Source organism: Tamandua tetradactyla, chromosome 5 (assembly GCF_023851605.1).
Source record: "Tamandua tetradactyla isolate mTamTet1 chromosome 5, mTamTet1.pri, whole genome shotgun sequence".
Lineage (NCBI taxonomy): Eukaryota > Metazoa > Chordata > Mammalia > Pilosa > Myrmecophagidae > Tamandua > Tamandua tetradactyla.
Window position 1 is genome coordinate 157,081,002 of NC_135331.1, and position 25,293 is coordinate 157,106,294.

General features: G+C 36.9%; 1 protein-coding gene and 1 pseudogene across 1 annotated transcript; both read left to right on the top strand.

Annotated features, from left to right (window-relative positions):
- Positions 1 to 1,314: 1,314 nt before the first annotated feature.
- On the top strand, positions 1,315 to 23,930 carry LOC143683360 (thiosulfate sulfurtransferase/rhodanese-like domain-containing protein 3). Its single transcript, XM_077159444.1, has 6 exons — positions 1,315 to 1,419; positions 2,514 to 2,687; positions 6,936 to 7,035; positions 22,236 to 22,409; positions 22,508 to 22,667; positions 22,993 to 23,930. The coding sequence occupies exons 1-6, from the start codon at positions 1,315 to 1,317 to the stop codon at positions 23,063 to 23,065; spliced, it is 786 nt and encodes a 261-aa protein (XP_077015559.1). The 3' UTR covers positions 23,066 to 23,930.
- On the top strand, positions 9,688 to 10,948 carry LOC143682832 (ubiquitin-conjugating enzyme E2 L3-like; annotated as a pseudogene).
- Positions 23,931 to 25,293: the final 1,363 nt, after the last annotated feature.

The window sequence follows — 25,293 nt, forward strand, 5'->3', positions numbered from 1 at the left end:
TAGTCTACATTTTGTTCTGCAACTTGAATTTTTCACATGACAGTATATCTTGGACATATTTCCACCTGGGCCTCATTCTTTCGAATGGTTTCTTAGGACTCCAGTGAATGATGTATCTTTTTTTTTTTTTATCAAGCAGTCCCCTATCCATGGTCATCTATCTTTGCCTACTTGTGCAAATATTATTAGCAGTGGAATTGCTGAGTCAACAGATGTTCACTTAACTTTTGACAGATACTGAAAAAGGTTACGTGAAAGGCCATACATTTCCTATTTCTTCATTTTATTTATCTAACATATGGATGCATGAAGTGGATTTAGAAAGAAATGGAAAAAATAAATACAACTTTCTTAAAAATCCCTTCCTTTCCAACTCTCTCTCACTTGGACATGATTTGCGATAAAAAATAAAATGAGCTGTTTGGAAATTAATGATTTATATCACCTCGGCTCTTGTGGTGCTTTCTACCAGTGCTTTAAACCCTAATGACTCTCCTTGATGACCAAAGATCAGGCCTCTCTTTTGACAGCATCTTTTGTTCTCAGGACTCAAACCAAGTTTGTCACTGAATTAAATATGGGAGGACATTTTCATTTTTTCAGGGAAAATAATCCTACAGAAAATTATTTCTCAAATAATAATTAATCGTGAACACTGAAAAAAAGAATTGTTTAGTAATGCACACTCTTTGCAAAAGCATAAATCAGATGAAATGTGATTCATTGAGGCTAAGTACATTGTTTGCCTATCTTGTGTTCACACTACCTATGGTTTATTCAGGACAGATAGGGGGATGCCACACAGGATACATGAAATACAGCATATGATGACATTTTAGTTCAAAGTTAATCTACAAAGTAAAATACACAGATAATGTTCAAATTACTTGAACAGTATAATTGTAAATCATGTCACTGGCATAGAAATCTGAAGCGGTTTTATTAATAAGTTAATGAAAACTTAATAACTTAAAAGTACATGCTAAATGAAATTCCTTAGAAATACACTTTAACGATTCCATTTAAATTTAATATTTGAATTGATTCACAGTTAAATATGGCTTTCATTATATTTGGAAACCAACTTGACAACAAATTAAAAATAAGGTAATAAGAAACTTCGTGTGGTGGGATGAATAAAGATCCTCCCAAAATATCTACATCCTAATCTCCATAACCTGTGTATATGTTACCTTACATGATGCGACAGTTCAACTTGGCTAGCTTATGGTTCCCAGCTATTTGGTCAAAACACTGGCCTGATTGTTACTATGAGAGTATTTCACGGATTTAAATCATTAGTTGATTGCATCTATGACTGGCTACAACTATAATCGACAAAAGAGATTGCTTTCAACAATGAAAGAGGGCTCATATAATCAGCTGAAAACCTTCAAGGAAGAACTGACGATTTCGGCAGTCAGAAAGAAGAATTTCTATCTCTACTTCAGCCAGCCAGCTTCTCCTGGGAAACTGATGGAAACCTTCACTGGAGTTCAGAGCTTGCAGCCTGTGCTACAAAATGCAAACTTTCCAATCCCCATGGTCGTGTGAGTCAATTCCTATAACAAATTTCATAATTTTAATATATTTACATGGTTATATATTATTTACATTTATTTACATATATATTGCAAATATATATGTATATATGTATATAGCTCCTGTCTATTCATTTCTCTGGAAAACCCTGACTAATACACATGGCAAAAGGAACTTTACAGATGTGATTGAGTCAAGAATTTTGAGATGGAGAGATTATCCTGGATTATCCAGGCTGGCCCACTGTACTCATGAAGTCCAAGAGAGAGGTTGGAGGGTCAGACGGAGATGGGTCAATTGAAGCAGGGCTCAGAGTCAGAGAGATTTGGAAATGGTAGACCGCAGTCTTTGAAGTTGAGGAAAAGGAGCAAAGAGCCAAGATACGTTGTTTCCAGAAGGAATATAGCATTGCTGATGCCTTAGTTTTAGCCCAGTGAGACCTCTGATGTACTGAACTGTAGAGAATATATTTGTGTTGTATTAAGCCAGTAAGTTTGTGGTCTTTGTTACATTAATACTAGGACAAACTTTATTTGTAAAATAGATGGAACTAATATAGGCAAAGGTAGACTCAAATTTATTTTCAAATCTTGAGGAAAAGATGCCTTCGTGAAATGATTTTAATACTGATAGCAGTTGAATCAGCTAGTGTAGCTAAGAACGATTCCTAGGAAAGAGCTTATGTAAGTTTGCTTTAAACTAATCTAATGTATGAAAACCCTTTTGTTAAAAAAAAAAAAAAAGGAAATTGTCTAAAGGTATTTATTTTAAATTTTTAAATGTTAGGTATGGCATGTTTTCTACTTCCCACCTTTAAACTTATCCCTCTTTTTAAAAAAATAAATAAAAAATAAAAACAAGTGAAACGCTTGGTTTCTTTGCGAAGGATTTTAAATATTAAACCAAGGCACCTTCCCTGCAGCGATTAATCCTTGTAGCACTACTAGGTCCCGCCTGCGCTTGGCTGGAAGGCGCTCGAGAGCGCAGCTCGGCGCGCCCGGAGGCCGGAGGAGGAGGAAGGGGAGGAAGACCTAGGGGAAGTGGTCAGCAGCTGCGTGAGCGCCAGCCGGAGATGGTGCTGCCCAGGCTGCTGCCCCGGAGTGCCCGCAGCGCCGTCCTCGGGTTCGCGGAGCCTGTCCTCTGGGGTGAGCTCGGAGGTCCTTGGGGAAAGGGCCCCAGGGAAGACGCGGTATTTATTGGTGGGGGTGTTTGTTTCTTTAGACTTTCCAGTTAAAAGTCAGACTCATTTCTCTTGGCAGCTTTGGGATATAGCACCTACATGCAGTTCTCGTTCCTTCCGATCCGGGGCTACCGGGCACTGCGGGTGCACGGGGAACGCAGGGAGGGAGGTAAACATTGCTCCGGGAGCTCTGTGGGAAGGCATTTAAAAAGTTATTGGTGCCTGATTGAGCCCTGAAGGTCAATTGGGGTCTCGGGAGCGAGCAAGCTGACCAGTCCGAGTCAGGGAGAGTCGTAATAACGAGCCCAGCCTTGCGAGTTACACTTAAAGCCCACTAGAGAGCAGTGCTTATCGCTTGATGGCACCTTAATCGTGGCAAGTTAGAGCTATAAAGTAGCACTCCTGATTTTGCAAGTGAACAAAACAAGCCAGAGAAGTATAGGTGGTTAGTGGAGGCGTTGCGTTTAGAACTCAGAAATTCTGGCCTCCATTCTTTTCTCTGCTTTGCATGCTCTGTCTCCTTCAGCATTAACTTTTGTTAGTGGGATGCAGCTACAGGGACCCGGGCACAACTCCCCCGCCCGTCCCCACACCCATCCTGCTACTTTCATTTGAACTGTTGGTACATCCTCTGTAGTTAAGATATGGTTTTCCATGCAAATTCTTTGTTGTCTTGGTTTACCTTTTATTCAATCAACCACTTATTAAGCATCTAATCCGCTAGGTCTCTTGCGGGGGGCGGAGGTAAGACCAGGGGGGTACAATTTGTGCAGCTCAGGAGAACACCATTTCAGGGACAGACAGACACAAGTAAACAGTCACCACAGAATCCAGTCTGTGCCAGACTGGGACGAACAAAACAGGCTCAACCAGTGTCAGAGAAATTCTTAGAGAAAATGTACCTTTTTTTCATTTTAAAAATGATAATAATAAATGATTACATTCTCTTTATATTTTCTTTTAAAAATTAAATAACAAAGCAAAGCACCCTTTATACAAATCCCCATCCTGCTCTCCTCACTTTTCTGAGTATACACAAATAAATGCACATATAAAAATAATGTATATAAGATACTGCAAGCATTTGTTTATATATAAGGTAATCTACTATACTTACTTTTCTGTAATTTTTTTCTCACTTAGGTCTTCAGAAGCTTTCATGTACAACACATATAACCTTTTAACTGCTGCATATATTCTACAGCTTATTTAACTACTCACCCATTGATAGACATTTTGGTCTCCAACTTTTTGCTACTATATACAGTTCAATAAATATCATTGTACATGCCACATTGTACATGTATTTTACTAACCTAGATGCATAGAAGTGAAATTGTTAGTCAGAGAGGAGGTGACAGACGACATTGAACTGGTTGTAAAGGAGTGTGCTAATTAAAGTTAAAGGAGAAAGGTATTTCCTAAGAAGGAACAATGTGAATAAATCATGAAGGAAAGACAGAAACAGATATTTATTGTCGGTTGATTGCACACTATATACATTGCTTTATTTAAACCTCACAGTAACTCTGAGGACTAAGCAGTATTGTTCCCACTTTATAAATAAAGAACTAAATCCCAGAGAGGTTAACTAATTTGCTTAGGGTCCCAGAGCAGCAAAGTGGGCAAGCCAGGATATGATTACAGACCTACCAGATTCTAGAATCCATGCTCTTTCCATTATAAAAATGTATTTACAGCACATATACATTTTTTTAGAAAGGGCATTATTTCACATTTATACTTTTGATGTCAAAGGATGGTAGAGGAGGAAGGAGGAAGAGGAGAACATTTTGGTAAATTATGCGGGTAAAGTGGGTTGAAAGACTTTATAGAACATATTAAGAAGCGTGGACTTTATCCCTTGATGTAAATTATGGGGAGTATTGATGTAAGGTTAAATTTACCAATGTGAAAACAGCAAAATTGCAGCTTATTTAAAGATTAGGCTCAAAAAGGTAAAAACAATGTATAGTTCATTTTACTCTTGAAAATCCCTGAAGAGAACTACACATCATCTCTCAGTAAACCCCATTGTTGGAACAGATCAGTGTTTAATCACCAGATGAAGTGGTCAGTTTGCAAGTAGAGGCCATGTTATATGAAAAAAAACTATACTATAGCTTTAAATAATAGAATCCGTATGGACCAGAGATTCATACCATGCAAGGCTTGGTTGGGAAGGTTCAGACTCATTAAGGGAACATTCTTGCTTCAGAATTTACTCACTGAGTGGAAAGGCTGGTAGTCTACTCTTCACTGACTTTTTTTTTTGTCCATGGGAGTCTAGTTAAATTAGAGTAAGTCAAATGTCAGCTTGATATGACTCTACTATACAAGAAAAATAGCAGTCTTTGATTCAGTTATACAAATTACTTGCTATGTTTCCCAATGACTAAGTGTTAGAATCTTGAGTTTAACATAATTTCAAAAATCTATTGACTAGTACCATAGTTTTCCAGTTTGTAACAGTGAGGAATAGTAACAAGAGTGAGTTCCCATGGCTTGGGACCATGAGGAAACTGTTTCCTAGAGAGGAGGGGACATTTATATTTGTGTAAAAGGGAGAATTCCTAGGATACTCCTGCATACCCAACAGGATCCTCAAGTTCAGAAAGGATCAGGGAGGCCCCTATGCTTGGCCTGGAGCTTCTGTAAACTCATTGTCGTTAGGTCCTGGGAAAGCTCTGTCATAACATTAGTGGACACAAGCTTAAGAAATAGATGCCTCAGAGTATAGATTCCAGCAAATAGCACATTAAAATATCAAAACAAGTAGGTTTCAACAAAAAATTACAAAACATACAAAGCATCAGGAAGCAGTAGCCCAGGCAAAGGAGAAGATTCAAGCACTAGAAATCAGTGATGAGGAGAATCAGACCTGGAACATTCCAAAGACTTTTAAAAAATGACCCTAAATATGTTCAAATTACTAAAGGAAAAAAAATTAAAGTATATCAGGAAAACAATAGATAGAAAACAATAGAACAACAAAAGAAATTATGAAAAGAAACCAAACAGCTGTCAAATTTCCCTTTCAACAGTGTAGCCATACATTCTCCCACCAATATCCAATATATGGAATATACCTATTTCCTCATACCTTCACCAATATTTAATGTTATCAATCCTTGTAATTTCTCCAAACCTGAAAAAAATGACAAAATTTTGCATTTCCTTAATTAGGAGTGAGATTAGCATCTTTTGACATTTTATTGGCCATTTGTTTCTCTCATGTAATTCCTTTTTCATATATTTTGACCATTTTTAACTGGGATTTATTTCTTATTTCTATGAACACTTTCTATTTTGTTAATATTAATCTTTTATCTTTTCTGTTTCAAATATTTTCTTCCTGTCTGCCATGTCTTCTGTTCATTGTACTTTTTTCATATATAAATTTAGCATTTTTATGAGGTAAAAACTTTATGGCTTCCAAATTTTGTGTCATGTTTAAATGGCCTTTCTGTCCCAGATGTAAATTATCCACTCATGTTTTATATTAGTACTTTTCAGGTCTTGGTTTTTATAATTTACCCTTCTTCTATCTTTTTTTTTTTACATGGGCAGGCACCAGGAATCGAACCCGGGTCCTCAGGCTTGGCAAGCAAGCATTCTTACCTGCTGAGCCACCGTGGCCCGCCCTTTACCTTTCTTATTGTGGCTCTTTTGGTTGTGAAATATGAACATCATTAACTTTTTCTTGCTGTTTTATTTTATTCATAAAAAGCCCTTGGGTTTTCTTTACTTTTTAAAAATTTTTTATTTTGAAATAATATTAGATCTACAGAAAAGTTACAAAAGTAAAACAGTTCCCATTATCCTTCACCCAACTTCCCCCAATGTAAACATATAACAGAGTACAATTATTGAAACCAGGAAATTAATACTATTACCTAATCGACACACTATTTAAATTTTGCCAGTTTTCCCACTAATGTCCTTGTGTGTGTGTGTGTGTGTGTGCTTATGGTGGGGTCACATTTCATTATTTTTCTATGTGAGTATCCCATTGTTGCAGCAGCACCCACTAATGTCCTTTATATCGAACTACAATAGTAATACTATTCTGTTACTACATTGTAATAACTTGTCATGTCTCTTTAATCTTCCCCATATCATTCCACAGTCTTCTTTCCTGACCTTGACTCTTTAGAGAACACTGGTTACTTTGTTGAGTGAGTTTGTCTAAGTTTCTTCTGATTAAATTCAGGTGATGCATTTTTTGCAAGAACACTACAGAAGTGATGCTGTGCCCTTCCCAGTGCATCATATCAGGGTGTGGTACATGATGATGATATGGCTTGTTACAGGTGATGTTACCTTTTTTTATTAATTTTTAAATTAAAAAATATATTACAAGAAAGAAACACAAACATTCTTAACATATGATCATTCTGTTCTACATATATAACAGTAATTCACAGTATCATCACATAGTTGCATATTCATCATCATGATCACTTCTTAGAACATTTGCATCAATTCAGAAAAAGAAATAAAAAGACAACAGAAAAATAAAACAAAACAGAAAAAAAAATTATACATACCATACCTTTTACCCCTCCCTTGATGTTACCTTTAATTAATTGATTAAAGTGGTATCTTTCAGATTTCTCCCTTTGTAAGTATCTTTTAGGAAATACTCCTCCATTTCTCTTAATCTAGCATCTATCAATGGCTCTTGCAAGTAACAATTATTATTAGAATATTTGCCTAATGATTATCTTCTATTTCTATCATTTCTTCTACATTTATTAACTGGAATTCTAATGTAAGGAAAATTGTCCCATTCTCCCACTTATTTATTTCTTCCTTATATTATTATGGACCCATGGATTTATTATGTTTTAAGGCTTATAATCAAATGCTAAGTTACCCATTATTTAAGAGATTAGAAACAGTGCCATTAGACACTTACAGGTATAATTTAAAAGTAAGGTTCCCATATCGAACGTATGGCTTATTATCTTTGCTTGCAAGGGGAAATGAAATTAAAATTTTATTTATATCGTAACTAGGGTTAGAGGAGGATTTACACATCATGTCCATACTTCAGTTACCCAAGTGAGCATATACAAGCTCCCCCATATATATATTTTTTAACATGGGCAGGCACAGGGAATCGAACCCGGATCCTCTGGCATGGCAGGCATTCTTGCCTGCTGAGCCACCATGGCCCGCCCAAGCTTCCCCATATTAAAGGTGTTGGAGAGAGTAGAATATGGAACCAGCACAAGGCCAGTGCCAGAAATGCAAAACAGGTGGATAGGTGAAGGGACTCCCAGCTGAATAGGGAGTTCCAGGACTCAGACCTCCCACCAAAAACAACTATTAAACAAGCAGGAACTGTTTGAATCAACTATTTTGAAACTCCAGAGGCCAAAAGAACACTGTACAGCATCCAGAAAAGAGGAAGAGGAAGAGGCAGGTAAATTACGATAAAGAATTTATGTAAACCACTCTCTCCACACAGCAGCTACTGGCATCCATCCCCCACTCCTGAGACAGGCTGCCATGGGATCCAGTCCCTGGTTAGCTTGATGGTGACAGAAAGGGACATAAAAATCCTCTTCCCCAAGAACAGGAGTGGGCATGGCCTATGGCTGATCCCAGCTTTTGGTTAGTGAATTTGGATTGCTGGGTCTTGGTTCTGAAGGCAGCTATTGTTTCAACCCACCCTGGAGAGAGCAGTAGGGGTGGAGATTTAGAGACACAGCACTACCTCAGGGCTGTGAGGGATGGTTAGCTGAAAGGCTGCATTTGCTGGGCAGGCCAGGAAAGCTCAGATTTGGGGAGCTCTCAGAGAAGTTTTTGAAGACCTTCTTGATCCCCTCTCAAGGGCACATTGGTCTGTGCCCCCTCCATGGGTTCCTGGCTCTGTTTTGGCTAGGAGGGTGACCCTCTTCTAGATTTTGTCCTCTAGGCAAAAGCAGTACAAGACAACAAAAGGAGTATAAAAAATATAGAGCTGGACAGTCTGGAACAAAGGCCTACCAGTGTCAAATACCCGGGAAAGGGAGGTCTGTCTCCTGAGAAACAGAGGGGACAACCAAACTCCTGTAAACAGAAGAACTCCAAAACACTTAACAAGCAAGAGCCTAGGATAAGACAGAGGCCCAGACAGACAGGGAAAACACTGCACACTGCATTCAACTTGGGAAGACCTTCCTGATAGGAGGGCTGATGCTCAAAAAAATGCCTATCTTATCACCAACTGGTTACAAAACCAAAACAGACACCGCAGGGAGTAAATCCCAGAGTTAACATCTTAAAATATTAAAATGTGCAGTATGTAAAAAAACAAAAAACAAAACACACAGTATAAAAGACAAAAAAAGAAACAGGAAATGATAGCCCAACCAAAGGAAAAGGATGAAAATACCAGCAAAGACAAGAGTGTGAACAAACCAAAAAAAGCTTTTTAAAAAACAATCTTAAAAATGCTCAAGTAGATGAAGGAAAGTACAGAGAACGAATTAAAGGATATCAAGAAAACAATGAATGAACAGTATAAGAGTCTAAATAAAGAGATAGAAATTTTAGAAAGGAACCAGAGCTACTGGAATTGAAGACCATAATAAAAAAAATGAAAAATGCCCAGGAGGGTTTCAAGAGCAGATTGGAGCTGGCAGAAGAAAGAATCAGTGTACTTAAAGACAAGACACTTGAAATGAATCAGACTGAGGAGCAGAAAGAACAAAGAAATATTAAAAGTGAATTAGGGGGCGGGCCGCGGTGGCTCAGCGGGCAAAGTGCTTGCCTGCTATGCCGGAGGACCTTGGTTCGATTCCCGGCCCCAGCCCATGTAACAAAAAACGGAAAAACAAAATACAATAAAACAAGAAAATGTTTAAAAGATGTTTCCCTTTCTTCTATCCTTCCTTCCTTCTCTCTGTCTTTCCTTTAAAAAAAAAAAAAAAAAAAAAAAGTGAATTAGGGGAAGCAGCAGCACCAGACCCAAGATGACAGCCAGCAGGAGGCTGATAAAGAAGCTTGAAGAAATCTGCAAATGTGGAATGAGAAACTTCCACAGCATCCAGGTTGATGAAGCTAGTTTATTTTTTTTTAAATATGAATGACCATCTATTTTCAACATCCTGTAATATTGACATTCCTTTGTTCTTCCTCACGCAAAAACATTTTTTAATTTGTACATCACTATCGTTGTATACTCTAGGCATTCCTAGATTATACCACCTCAGTCTTGATCATCTATCTTTCCTTCTGGTTTCATATGTGCCCCCAGCCCTCCTCCCTCTATCCTTCTCACATTCAGCTTCATTCAGTGTTTTAACATAATTTTATTACAGTTAGGTAGTGTTGTGCTGTCCATTTCTGAATTTTTACAATCAGTCCTGTTGCATAATCTGTATCCCTTCAGCTTCATACCCAATATCAACCCTATTTCTATCTCCTGATGGTCTCTGTTCTTAACTGAAGTTTTCCAAGTTCATTCATTAATGTTTGTTCATATCAGTGAGGCCATACTGTATTTGTCCTTTTGTTTCTGGATAATCTCACTCAGCATAACGTCCTCAAGGTCCATCCACATTGTAACATGCTTCATAACTTTATTCTGTCTTATAGCTGCATAATATTACATTGTATGTATATACCACAGCTTGTTTAGTCACTCATCTGTTGATGGACATTTGGGTTGTTTCCATCTCTTGGCAACTGTAAATAATGCTGCTACAAACATTGGTGTGCAAATGTCCATTTGTGTCCTTGCCCTCATGTCCTCTGAATAGATGTCTAGCAATGTGAACCCAATTTATTGACTTGGCAAGGGCTTATTGTTCCTGACAACCCTCCATATGATAAGGGGGCCTTCAGAATCAAAATAACCTTTCCAGCAGAATACCTGTTCACACCACCTAAGATCACATTTAAAACAAAGATCTACCACCTGAACATCAATAAAAATGGGCACGTCTGTCTACCGGTCATTAGTGCTGAAAACTGGAAGCCAGACACCAAAACCGACCAAGTAATCTAGATCCTCACTGCACTGGTGAATGACCCCCAGCCCAAGCACTTACTTCAGGCTGACCTACCTGAAGAATATTCTAAGGATCATAAAAAAATTCTGTAAGAACACTAAAGAGTTTACAAAGAAATATGGGGAAAAGCAACCTAAAATCTGCCATGCCTGATTCCAGCAAGTGGGAGCAGAGACCCCGATCAGTGCATTCAGACACAGGCAAAGCAGGACTCTCTGGAAAATTGACAGGTGCCACTGCTTAGCATCTGCTTGTGGCAGTTACTAACTTTCTACAGTTTTGTTAATCAAAAGTGGTCTAGGTACCTGTAAAGAAAAGATTAAAAATGTAAAATGTTCTAAAAAGAAAAAAAGTAAAAATAGCCTAAGACAGCTATGGGACACCATCAAGCGCACCAATATATGCATTATGGGAGTACCGGAAGGAGAAGAGGGAAAGGAGTAGATGGAACAGTCAAAGAAATAATGACAGAGAACTTCCCAAACTTAGCAAAAGACATGATATGTACATCTAAGAAGCTCAGAGGACCAAACAGGATAAACATGAAGAAAAATACACAATATCATATATTGATCACACTATCAAATGCAAAGGACAAGGAGAGAGTTTTGAAAGTTGTAAGAGAAAAGCAATGAAGTTTTATACAAAGGTGTCTCAATTAGATTGAGTGTCGATTTCTCATCAGAAACCATGGAGGCAAGAAGGCAGTGGACTGAAATACTTAGTGCCAAAGGAAAAAAACTTCCAGCCAAGAATCTTATTTCCAGCAAGAATCTCTTTCAAAAATAAAGGAGAAATTAAGACATTCTCAGACAAACAAAAGTAGAGGGATTTCATGACACTAAACCAGATCTATAAGCAATGCTAAAGGTAATTCTTCAGACTGAAAGGAAAGCACTCTAGACTAGTGGTTAAAAGCACATAAAGAAATAAAGATCTGCAATAAAGGTAAATATTTGGGCAATTATGAATGCCATAACATTGTATTGTATTGTTTGCTATGTAACTCCATTTCTTACTTTCTATAGGTGCTAAAATGCAAATGCAAAAGTAATGATATATCTAGGTTTTTTTGACATACAATATACAAAGATACAAATGGTAACAAGTACAAAAAAATGATGAAGGGATAGAGGGGTTTAGGAAACGTATATGTGCATGGTACTGATGTTAAGCTGGTATCAAACCATATAGGATTGTTATACATTTGAGATATTAAATTTTGACCCCCATGGCAACTATAGGGAAAATAGATGAAAAATATATCCAGATGGAAGTGAAAAGGCACTTAGTATGGTATAACACATAAAAGCAAATAAATATAAATGTAGGAATTAACCAAAGTCAGGGACAAAAAAGGTATAAGACTTACAAAGGCAAAATGGCAGAAGAAAGTCCTGTATTACCAGTAGTGCCTTTAAATGTTTAAACTCTTCAGTCAAAAGGCAAAGACTGGCAGAATGAATAAAAAAGTAAGACCTAAGAAAATGCTGACTACAAGAGACTCACCTTAAAGTCAAAGATACAAATAGGTGGAGGGTGAAAGGATGGAAAAAACATGCCATACATAGCAACCAAAAGAGAGTTGGGGTGGCTATATTAATATCATATAAAATAGACTATAAAAAAACAGTTACAAGGGACAAAGATGGTCATTACATACTGATAAGGGGACAAGTCAACAGGAAGATGTTATAATCATAAATGTATAAGCACCTAGCAGCAGAGTCCTGAAATATGTGAAGCAAATGGTGACATATTTGAAAGGAGAAATTGATGGTTCTATTATTTATAGTAGGAGATTTTAACATGCTACTCTCAGTAATGGATAGAACATTTAGTTAGAAGATCAGTAAGGAAGTACAGGACTTGAATGATACATGAAACCAAATATACCTGACAGACACATATAGATTCTGCACCCAATGAAAACAGAATACACGTCCTTCTTAAGTGTACATGGATCATTCTCAGAATAGACCATATGTTTAGTCTATTCTAACTATTCAAGCTCTTCTAACTATTCAAATATATTCTATTTGAATATTCTAACTATTCAAAACAAGTCACAATAAATTTTAAAATACTGAAATCATACAATGTATGTTCTCCAACTACAACAGAATGAAAGTAGAAATCAATAACAGAGGGAGAAATGGAAAATTCACAAATATGTGAAAATTAAACAACATACCCTTTTTAATGGTCTTTTAATTGTGAGAAATAACATATATACAAAAAAGCAATAAACTTCCAAGTACATTTTAACAAGTATTTTATACAACAAATTTTAAAGTTTGCTATGGGTTACAGTTCCATGATTTTTCATTTTTTCTTCTAGTTGCTCCAAGACACTGGAGATCAACAAAGATATCAATATATTGATTCAGCAGTCATATTCATTTGTTGAATCCTAACTTCTTTAATATACTCTTCCTTCTCTCTTTTTTCCCCTTTTTTTTTGTGAAAAACAACATATATACAAAAAAGCAATACATTTTGAAGTACACTGCAACAATTACTTGTGGAACAGATTCCAGGGTTTGGTACGGGTTACAATTCTACAATTTTAGGTTTTTATTTCTAGCTGCTCTAAGGTACTGGAGACTAAAAGAAATATCAGTATACTGATTGAGCACTCATATTCATTTGTTAAACCCAACCTTTTCTGTATAATTCCACCATCATCTTTGATCTTCTTCTCACTATGTAGGGGTATTTGGGCTATGGCCATTCTAACTTTTTCACGTTGGAAGAGCTGTCGATAATATGGGATGGGGGATGGAACTAGTTGATGTTCTGGAGAGGCTGGACCCTCTGCATTTCAGGACTTATCTGGTCCAGAGACCCATCTGGAGGTAGTAGGTTTCTGGAAAGTTACCCTAGTGCATGGAACCTTTGTAGAATCTTATATAATGCCCTTGGTATTATTTAGGATTGGCAGGAATGGTTTTGGTTGGGGTTTGGCAAGTTATGATAGTAGCAATGTCTAATTGAAGCTTGCATAAAAGTGACCTCCAGAGTGCTTCTTGACTCTATTGAACTCTCTCAGCCACTGATACCTTATTTAGTCAACATACTGTTAAACAACCAATGGGTTAAAGAGGAAATAAGTGAAATTAGGAAATATCTTCAGGAAAATGAAAATGAAAATACATCAAAACTTATGGAATACAGTAAGGCAGTGCTGAGAGGAAATTTATATCTCTAAATGGTTAACTTAAAAAAGAAGAAAAATTTAAATCAGTGACCTAACTCAAGAACAAAAAAAAAGAAGAGCAAACTAAATCCAAAGTGAGCAGGTGGAAGGAAATAAGAAAGATTAGAGATAAATAGAATACATACCAAAAAACAGATGAACAAAAACCCAATAAAATCAACAAAACCTAAAGTTGGTGTTCTAGTTTGCCAGTTGCTAGAATGCAACACACTAGAGATGGATTGGCTTTTAATAAAAGGGGATTCATTTCATTAGTTCTTCAGAGGAAAGGCAACTAACTTTCAACTGAGGTTCTTTCTCACGTGGAAGGCACAGGATGATCTCTGCTGGCCTTCTTTCCAGGCCTCTGGGTTCCAACAACTTGTCCCAGGGTGATTCCTTTCTGCATCTCCAAAGGCCTGGGCTGAGCTGCGAGTGCTGAGATAAGGTATGCTGAGCTGCTTGGGCTGTGCTATGTTGAGCTCTCTCATTTAAGCACCAACCAATTAAATCAAACATCACTCATTGCAGCAGGCACACCTCCTAGCCGACTGCAGATGTAATCTGCAACAGATGAGGTTCACACACCATTGGCTCATGTCCTCAATGCCTACTATCTAGGCACCTTCACCTGACCAAGTTGACAACTGAATCTAACTACCACATGTCTACCCCTTGTCAACATGGCAACTACAGGCATCACCTTAAACAATATTAAGGTTGCAAAAATTCTCTTTGAGCTGTGGACCTATAAATCTCAAAACAAGGTATCTGGTGCCAATATGCAAATGCGGGACAGTAACAGGATCCATAGGGAGAAATTGGAAAGAAAACCTACAGGGCAAACACCACTGGATTTCAAAGTCTGAAAGTCATTTATCCTTCAGGTTTAGAAAGTGGCAGTCCCACCCTTTCCAAGGGCCTATGCAGTGGTCTGCCTCTTTCCAAATCAACCTTGGGAACATTGAGGAGACCACCTTTTTCTTGGCTCTACTCTCTCCAGGCATCAGGGCCACATCTGGGCTCTATGCCATTTCCAGGGCACAAGCTCAGCTCCTCCATGCGGTGGCAGACAGGCTCTCCCCAGTTCCCAAGGAGCATGCTGTACCTTTTCCAAGGCCTGAGGCAGCACAACTCTTCCACTGCAACGAGATGGGAGACTCATGCTCTGCCCTCAGGGCAAACTCACCCTCTCCATGTATATGGGTGGGTCCACTCTCCTGGCCAAGGTTTCTTGGCGTCAGACCTGACCTTCCGTGGTTCTCACTCTGCAAACTCCAATTTGTCCCTTTTGTGTCCCCCTTTGTCCAGATTGGCAGTAGTTCCGTTTACACAAGTCTCTTCAAGCACTCCAGGACTTCTCCATCATTCTCTTCACAGTTCCTCCAAAATCTTTCCCTTAGCCATCCAAAAAAACTGTTCCAACATATCTGGTATTTGCAAACCACAGCAACACCCCACTCCCGGTACCAAAATCTGTTCTAGTTTGCTAGCTGCCAGAATGCAACACACCAGAGACGGATTGGCTTTTAATAAAAGGGGATTCATTTCATTAGTTCTTCAGAGGAAAGGCAGCTAACTTTCAACTGAGGTTCTTTCTTACATGGGAAGGCACAGGATGATCTCTGCTGGCCTTCTCTCCAGGCCTCTGCGTTCCAACAACTTGCCCCAGGGTGATTTCTTTCTGCATCTCCAAAGGCCTGGGCTAAGCTGTAAGTGCTGAGATGAGGTATGCTGAACTGCTTGGGCTGTGCTACGGTGAGCTCTCTCATTTAAGCACCAGCCAATTAAATCAAATATCATTCATTGCAGCAGGCATGCCTCCTAGCCGACTGCAGATGTAATCAGCAATAGCTGAGGTTCACACGCCATTGGCTCATGTCCACAGCAATAGATCTAGGCACCTTCATCTGGCCAAGTTGATAACTGAATCTAACTACCACAGTTGGTTCTTTCAAAAGACCAATAAAATTGAAAAACTTTTAGCTTGTCTGACAAAGAAAAAAAAGAGAGAGGATACAAATAATGAAAATCAGAAATGAAAGGGGGACATTACTACTGACCCCACTGAAATAAAAAGGACCATAAGAGGATACTATGGACAACTGTATACCAATGAATTAGATAACCTAGATTAAATGGACAAATTCTTAGAAACACACACTCTACCTACATTGACTCAAGAAGAAATATAAATCCCAACAAACCCATTACTAGTAAAGAGATTGAATCAGTAATCAAAAATATTCCAACAAAGAAAAGCCCAGGACTAGATGGCTTCACGGGGGAATTCTACCAAACATTCCAAGAAGACTTAACTCTAATTCTGCTCAAACTTCCAAAATGAAGAGGAGGGAACACTTCCTAATTCTATAAAGCCAACATCACTGTCATATCAAAGCTGAATAAAGATATTTAAAAAAACTACAGACCAATATCTCTTATGAATATAGATGAAAAAATGCTCAACAGCAAAACAAATCCAACAGCATAATAGAAGAATCATACACCATAATCAAGTGGGATTTACCCCTATTATTCAAGGTTGGTTCAACATTAGAAAATCAATTAATGTAGTATAACACATTAACAGAATGAAAGGAAAAAAAATAACATATCATCTCAATTGATGCAGGAAAGACATTTGACAAAATCCAGCACCCTTTCTTGACAAAAACACTTAGAACACAAGGAATAGAAGGAAACTTCCTCAACATTATAGAAGATATATGAAGAGCCCACAGCTAACATTGTAGTTAGTGGTGAAAGACTGAATGCTTTTCCTCTGAGATCAGCAACAAGACAAAGATGCCCACTTTCAACATTGAACTGGAGGTTCTTGCCAGAGCAATTAGGCAAGGAAAATAAATAATAGACATCCAAATTGGAAAGGAAGAAGTAAAACTTTCGCTATTTGCACATGACATAATCCTACATATAGAAAATCCTTACAAGTCCACAAAAAAGTTCCGAGAGATAATAAATGAATACAGCAAAGTGGTGGGGGAACAACTTCAATACTACAAAATCAGTAATGTTTCTATACACAAGCAATGAAAAATTGTAAGAAGAAATCAATAAAAAAAATTCCATTCACCATAGCAACTAAAAGAATCAAATATATAGGAAAAATCTAATGAAGAATGTAAAGGACTTGTACACAGAACACTTGAAAACATTTCTAAAAGAAATCGAAGAAGACCTAAATAAATGAAAGGATATTCCATGTTCATGGGTTGGAAGATTAAATATCATTAAGATGTCCATACTACCTAAAATAATTTAGAGAGTCAATGCAATCCCAATCAAAATTCCAAAACTTTCTTTGCAGAAATGGAAAAGCCAATCATCAAATTCATTTAGAAGGGTTAAGGGGCCCTAAATAGCTAAAGTCATCTTGAAAAAGAAAAATTAAGTTGGAAGACTCACACTTTCCATTCTTAAACCTTATTACAAAGCCATAGTAATCAAAACACCTTGTTTTAGTTTGCAAGCTGCTAGAATGCGATATACTAGAACTGGAATGGGTCTTATAATGGGAATTTAATAAGTTACAAGTTTATACTTCTAAAATGTCCAAACTAAGGCATCCAGGGAAAGATACCTTGACTCAGGAAAGGCTAATGGGTCTAGAATACCTCTGTCAGCTAGGAAGTCACATGGCTGGCATCTGTTGGTCCCTTACTCCTGAGCTCCATTGCTTCCAGCCTCCATTCCTGTGGAGGTGCCTCACTTTGCATCTCAGGGGCTGGCCTTCATCTCTTGGCTTCCCTTGGCTCTCCCTGGCTTGCTTAACATCTCATGGCAACATCTGCTGGGCTCCAAGCATCTTCAAACATCTGTGTCTCTGTTCTCCCAGTGTCAGTATCTGTGTCAGCTCTGCTCTGAAGTTTCTGTCAGCTCTGTCATTTCTGAGGTTTCTCCAAAATGTTTCCCTTACTGGATTCCAATAAACTAGTCCAGACTCACCTGTAATGGGTGGACTATTTAAAAGGCCACACTCACAATTGGGTGTGTCACATCTCCATGGAGATAATTGAATAAAAAATTTCCAACCTAAAGTATTGAATCAGGATTAAAAGAAATGGTTGCTCCCACATGATTGGATCAGGATTAAAACATGGCTTTTCTGAGGTACATAATACTTTCAAACTGGCTTGGTACTGGCACAATGTCAGACATATAAACCAATGGAATAGAACTGAGAGCTCAGAAATCAACCCTAACATTTATGGTCATCTGATTTTTGACAATGGAGCAAAGACCATTCAATTAGGAAAAAAAATAACCTCTTCAACACATCATCCTGGGAAAACTGGAACTCTATTTGCAAAAATAAAGGGCCCCTACCTCACACCATATTCAAAAATCAACTGAAAACAAAAGACTTTAATATAAGAGCTAGAACTATCAAACTGTTAGAAGAAAATATAAGGAAATGTCTTCAAAACCTAGTGAAAGAGATAGCTTCTTAGACCTTATTCCCAAAGCATAAGCAATGAAAGAAAAAATAGATAAATGGGAACTCCTCAAGATTGAATGCTTCTGTGCTTCAAAGGACTTTGTCAAAAGATGAAAGGGCAGCCAACTAAATGAGAGAAAATATTTGGTAACCACATATTGATAAGTATTTGATATACAAGTATATATGAAGAAATCATACAACTCAACAAAAAGACAACCCAATTAAAAATGGGCAAAAGACATGAATAGACATTTCTCCAAAGAAGAAATACAAATGGCTAAAAGCACATGGAGATTCATCTTCATTAACTATTAGGGAAATGCAAATCAAAACCACAATGACCTATCATCTCACACTTAGTTAGATAAACGGGAAAACTATAGGTGTTGGAGAGGATGTGAAGAAATAGTAACACTTATTCACTGCTGGTGGGAATGTAAAATGGTACTGCCACTTTGGAAGACAGTTTGGCAGTTCCTCAGTTGCCCAATGACACGGCAATTCTACTACTTGATATATCCCCAGAAAATCTAAAAGCAGGGACATGGACAGACATTTGCACACTGATGTTTATACAGGCAGTATTCACAACTGCCAAAAGATGGAAACAATCCAAGTGTCCATCAACCAATAAATGGATAACAAAATGTGATATATATATGATGGACTATTACTCAGCAGTAAGAAGGAACAAAGTCCTGAAGCACGTGACAACATGGATGAACCTAGAGGACACAATGTTGAGTGAAATTAGTCAGATACAAAAGGACAAATATTGTATAATTTCACCAAATGTGAACTAACTATAATATGTAAACTCATAGCCATAAAACTTAGAATATAGGTTACCAAGGGATAGAAAGAGACTAGAGAATGGGGAGTAGTTACCTGATATGTTTAGAAATGGATAGAAGTGAGGGTGATTCATTATTGAGATTACAAGTAATAGTGCTGGATTGTAGGTAAATTTGGTTGAAGGGGTGGTTTAGAGTCACATATATCACCAGAAGGAAAGCTAGAGGTTAAAATATGGAATTGTATAAAACAGTGAACCTTGTGGTGGATGTTTATGAATAACACTACAAATGTAAAGAAGTTCTTTCATGAACTAATACAAATGTATCACGCTTGTACAAAGAGAAAATAGAGTGATATGTGAGGAAAAAGTAGCTATTGCAGGCTATAGACTATAATTAACAGTAATGTCTTAATATTCTTTCATCAACAATAATAATGTACCCCACTGATACTAAGGTTGATTAATGGAGGGGGGGAATAAGGGTATTCTAGTTTGCTAGCTGCCAGAATGCAGTATACCAGAAACAGAATGGCTTTTAAAAAGAGGAATTTAATGAGTTGCTAGTTTACAGTTCTAAGGCTGAGAAAATGTCCCAATTAAAGTAAGTCTACAGAAATGTCCAATCTAAGGCATCCAGGGAAGATACCTTGGTTCAAGAAGGCCAATGAAGTTCAAGGTTTCTTTCTCAATTGGAAGGGCACATGGCGAACACAGTCAGGGTTTCTCTCTCATCTGGAAGGGCACATGGTGAACATGGCATCATCTGCTAGCTTCTTCTCCTGGCTTCCTGTTTCATGAAGCTCCCCGGGAGGCATTTTCCTTCTTCATCTCCAAAGGTCGCTGGCTGGTGGACTCTGCTTCTCATGGCTGTGTCGTTCTGCTCTCTCTGAATCTTATTCTCCAAAACATTTCTTCTTTTAAAGGACTCCAATAAACCAATCAAGATCCACCCAAATGGGTGGAGACATGTCACCTAATCCAGTTTAACAACCACTCTTGACTAAATCACATCATCCAGGGAGATGATCTGATTACAGTTTCAAACATACAGTATTGAATAGGGTTTATTCTACCTTTATGAAATGGGATTTTGATTAAAACATGGCTTTTCTAGGGGGCATACATCCATTTAAACCAGCACAAAGGGGTTTGCGGTGTTTGGGGTATTCTTTTTTTATGTCTATTTGTTATTTTTCTTTTTGGAGGAATGAAAATCGTCTAAAATTGAGTGTTATTACACAGCTAGATGACGATACTATGAGACATTGTATATTTTAGATGGAAATATGGTATATGAATATATCCATGAAATTTGCAGTTAAAAAAACAAAGAAACTCCCAGGAGAAAACAAAGAATCATCTTCAGGACCTTGTGTTAGGCAATGGTTTCTTAGATTTTATACCCAAAGCACAGCAACAAGAAAATACAGAAAAATGGGACCTCATCATAATTGAAAACTTTTGGTCCTCAAAGGAATTTTTCATGAAAGTAGGATAACAGTTTACACAAAGGGAGAAGATATTTGGGAACTACTTATCTGATAAAGAGTTAATTTTCAGAATATGTAAAGAAATCCTTCAACTTAACAACAAAAAGACAAACAGCCCAATTAAAAAAATGAACAAAAGACTTGAACAGACATCTCCCCAAAGAAGATATACAAGTGGCCAGAAAACACATGAAAAGATGCTCAACAACATTAGCCATCAGGGAAATGCAAATCACGAGATACCATTTCATACCCAGTAGAATGGCTGTCATTTCAAAAATGGAATGTAAGTGTTGAAGAGGATGAGGAGAAATAGGAACACTCATTCATTGCTGCAGGCAATATAAAATGGTGCAGCCACTGTGAAAAACAGTTCCCCAGAAAGCTGAGTATAGAACTACCATATGACCTGGCAATCCCACTACCGGGTGCATACCCAAGGAATTGAAAGCAGGGACTCAAAACAGATATTTGCACACCAGCGTTCATAGTGGCATTATTTACAATCACCAAAAGATGGCAGCAACTCGATTGTCTGTCAACTGATGAATGAATAAATACAATATGGTCTATATGTGCAATGGAATATTATTCACCATAAAAAGGAATGAAGATCTGATACATGAGGCAACATGGATGAACCTTGAAGACATCATGTTGAGTGAAATAAACCAGACACAAAAGGACAAATATTGTATGATCTCATTATTTTAAAACAATTAGACTGAGCAAATTCATAGAGTCAAAATCTAGAATATAGTTTATTAAGGCTAGGGGTGGCTGGGAGATAGGGAATGGAAAGTTAAGGCTTAAAATAGATAGGGTTCCTCTTTGGAATTAGGGAAATGTTTTGGTAATGGATTGTGTTGGTGGTAGAGCAACACTGTGAATGCAGTTAACAGTGTGAAATATATATCTGAATATGATTAAAATGGGAAATGTTAGATTGTATATATGGTAACAATTTTTTTTTAAATCCATGGAACGACACTATATAAACAGTGAATACTAAGTTAAACCATGGACTTTAATTAATAGTACAATTATAAAAATGTGCTATCATCAATTATAACATGTTCCACACCTGTGCAAGAAATTTGTTGTTGGTGTGGTGTATGGGAATCCTGTATTTTATGCAGGATTGTTCTATAAGTCCACTTTCCTTCTCTAATAAAAAAATAATAATTATTATTTTTTAAAAAACAGGTGGATAGTCTCCATCCTGCTGCCCAGAAAGAGGATATGTATAAAATATATACACAGAATGCACAGTTCACTAAAGTATAAAAAAGTAACTATAGGCCAGGCAACGGTGGCTCAGTGGCAGAGTTCTGGCCTGTCATGCCGGAGACCTGGGTTCGATTCCTGGTTCCTGCCCATGTTAAAAAAAAAAAAAATTAACTATAGTTGGCTCACTGGAACCGGGGGTTGGGGGAAATTCCTTTAACCTACATTTCCAGCTATTAATATTGATAACATTTTTTTTTTCTTGGCATGGGCAGACACCAGGAATGATAACATTTTGAAGTGCCTAAATTGTTTTATTCTTTCCAGGTTTTAGGTCAATAAAGGGAAGCTGCTATAATTATTGTGCTCCTGTTTCTAAAGATGTCACTTATAAGGAACTTAAAAACCTGCTGAATTCTAAAAATATTATGTTAATTGATGTAAGAGAAACATGGGAAATTCTAGAATATGGAAAAATCCCGGGGTCCATCAATATACCATGTAAGTGACATGTATCTTGAGCTGATTAATTAAGAACATATAGGTTCAATTATTTACTATATCTAAAATTTAGATGAAATCTCAACATTTTCTTTTAGTGGATGAAGTAGGTCAAGCTCTACAGATGAACCCAGGAGACTTCAAAGAGAAGTACAATGAAGTAAAGCCATCAAAATCTGACAGCCTAGTATTTTCATGTTTAGCTGGAGTGAGAAGCAAGAAGGCTTTGGATACAGCAATATCTTTGGGCTTTAACAGGTACGTAGTAAAGCATAAAAACAGATTTAAGAATGTGTACTATAGTGTTTCTTAAGTATTTCATTTTATTGCCTGATTTAAGAATTTATAATTACTAGTAAACATAAGAATTATAATTACTATATTAGTTATGGCAGGAGAGTGAGACTAAGACCCTCTATTTTTCCATCTTACTCAAAAGCAAAAAAATCTATTCAGTAGGCTTCAAGCCTAAATAGTAAGGTGAGTAGTTAGTTATTCCATTATTTGCCACTAAAGTTCCTCACAACTTTATGTTATAAAGCAGGAGAAAATGTTTATAGCAGTATTTGATATATGCTTTCAGTGCTCAACACTATGCTGGAGGATGGAAAGAATGGGCAACCTATGAATTCTCAAAGAAGAAACAAGGAAATTGAATTTTGGAATACACTTGGCTCTTTTCCTAGTGTACATGCAGCCTAGAATCGTGGCGTGAGTGAAAGAATAAAAAACCTAGTTCTGGTACCACCAGTAATTGGTGGTAGTGGTGGGGGTTGCATAAGTCAATTACTTGTTGACGCTTTTGTTCATCTTTAAATTGAGAATACCACTTTCCCCTGTCTACTCTACAGGATATTGTGGACTGAGATAGTTTGTGACTTGCATGGAAATATAAGGGTTAGGATTTTAGGAATCACATTTATAAGTAGTTTAATATAGTTCTGTAGTATTCAGAAAGATCAGGTTGCTTATGTTATTTAATCAAATGTGTAGCCAGTAGTGTACATATAGCTTCTATTCATCAAAGAGGCCATGAGCTTGACCTTTAAAAATCAAGAATCTGGGATCAAGAGAAATAGATGAAATTTGAATGTACATTAACAGCATTCAAAGACTTAACACAGTGTTGTAACCAGCATGGTAGTAATAGAATTTGTAATTGAAAAAAATATATGTCTATGGGGATGTATCAGAACAGTGGTTGCTTCTGTGGAAGAAGGTCGATTAATTGGAAGATCCAAGGAGGAAAATTTCTAGGGTGATGGACATATGTTAGTCTATTCTGAAAATACCTTGACCAACCTATTGATACACAGGTATACACTTTTATCAAAACTCACCAAAGTGAATGAACACTTAAAAGTGTGTAATTATACCTCATTAAAACAATAATTAAAACAGAAAAAAATGTTTAAATGGAAATTAATCCCAGTAGCATGCATATATTCCTCTGCAATGGTAAATTCTACACTTGTGGTATGCTTGTGCACTAGTGACAAAATAAACTCGTACTTTCTTCAATCCATGTCTCTTTTTAGTGTCATCCATCCAGTCATTCAGATCATGTAAGGACTGGTAAGTAACTGTTAAGGCTTGGTTTGTCGACCAAGCAACTGAGAATTTAGGGTAGGCATATATGATGCAATCACCTTGAACTATTTCTGCTAATGATAAGTCTAACTAATTGATACAAAATTCCTTACTGGAACAACTAGAAAAAGCTGGAACATACATACACATACATTCACACACATATATAAAATCTGCTTAAAGCCATCAAAGAACTACTAAGGTGGTGAAGACTGGAAGAGCCACAATCTCAGGAAGAAGGGAAGTATAGAGGATGAACCAAACATGGCAGTATTGAGCCCATTAAGGAGCCTAGGTAAACACATTGGGCTTTTAGTTGGAACCACTGAAAGGCTAAGTATACTCCAGGAGTATACCTAGGAACCAGAAATTGACCAATTCTCACAAAAACTTAAGATCAGCTTTGAATCAACTTAATGCTTGAATGAATTAAAGTGATCTTCCTGTTACCGTAAGAGCGAAGTAAATTCTCTCTGAAGAAAGAAATCATTATCTAGCTAGAGCAGGAGTGGTAACAATAAATAAGAAAAAAAGAAACAATGGAGACAGATCCACAGGACATCTACATATTGGGATTTTCAGACACAGACTTTAAAATAACTGTGATAAATTTTTAAATAAGAATGAAAAATGGAAAAATTTAGCAAAGAAATGGAAACTACAAAAAAGTATCAAATTTAAATTCTAGAGTTTAGGAATATCATAACTGAAATAAACCCAGCAGATGGGTTTAACAGGAGGTTACACATAGTTGATGAGAGGATTAGTGAAAAATAGAGGTACATGTACTAACAAGGATGAATCTCATAGCATTTATTTAGGCATATGTACACATATAGTTTAAGTATAAATAAATTATGAGGATAACAAATACTAAATTCAGGACAATGGTTTCTTCTGGAGGAAGCAAGAGGAACACAGCAGGCTTTAACAATATTAACATTTTATAAAATTTATTTTTGGCTAAACAAATCCCTATTTACATTTTGTATGTCTGAGACAGAAACTATTTTTATCCCCAATTTTATATACACTTAAACCAGATTCTATAATTATAATACTTTTGGATTCCTGATACATTTTTTTAAGGAAAAAACTTATACAGTATATTCTGTTTCTCCAATTATAATGTATTTATGTCTTTTTGAAGCTACAAAGGGTTAACAAATTAAATTAGAATAATTTATTTCCTATATGAGGTCAAACTTATAAAAGCAATTTTAGTTGTCAGTTTTTCTGAAATAAAAATTTAACAGATTTCCTATATTTCTGAAACTGCACTGATTTGTGCAAT

Bases quoted from the DNA above. Each gene is read 5' to 3' on its own strand.
- LOC143683360 (XM_077159444.1), top strand. From the start codon at position 1,315: ATGACTGGCTACAACTATAATCGACAAAAGAGATTGCTTTCAACAATG. The intron at 2,688-6,935 runs GTGAGCTCGGAG...GATTAAATTCAG, and splicing joins CGCGGAGCCTGTCCTCTGGG to GTGATGCATTTTTTGCAAGA. The intron at 22,668-22,992 runs GTACGTAGTAAA...ATATGCTTTCAG, and splicing joins ATATCTTTGGGCTTTAACAG to TGCTCAACACTATGCTGGAG.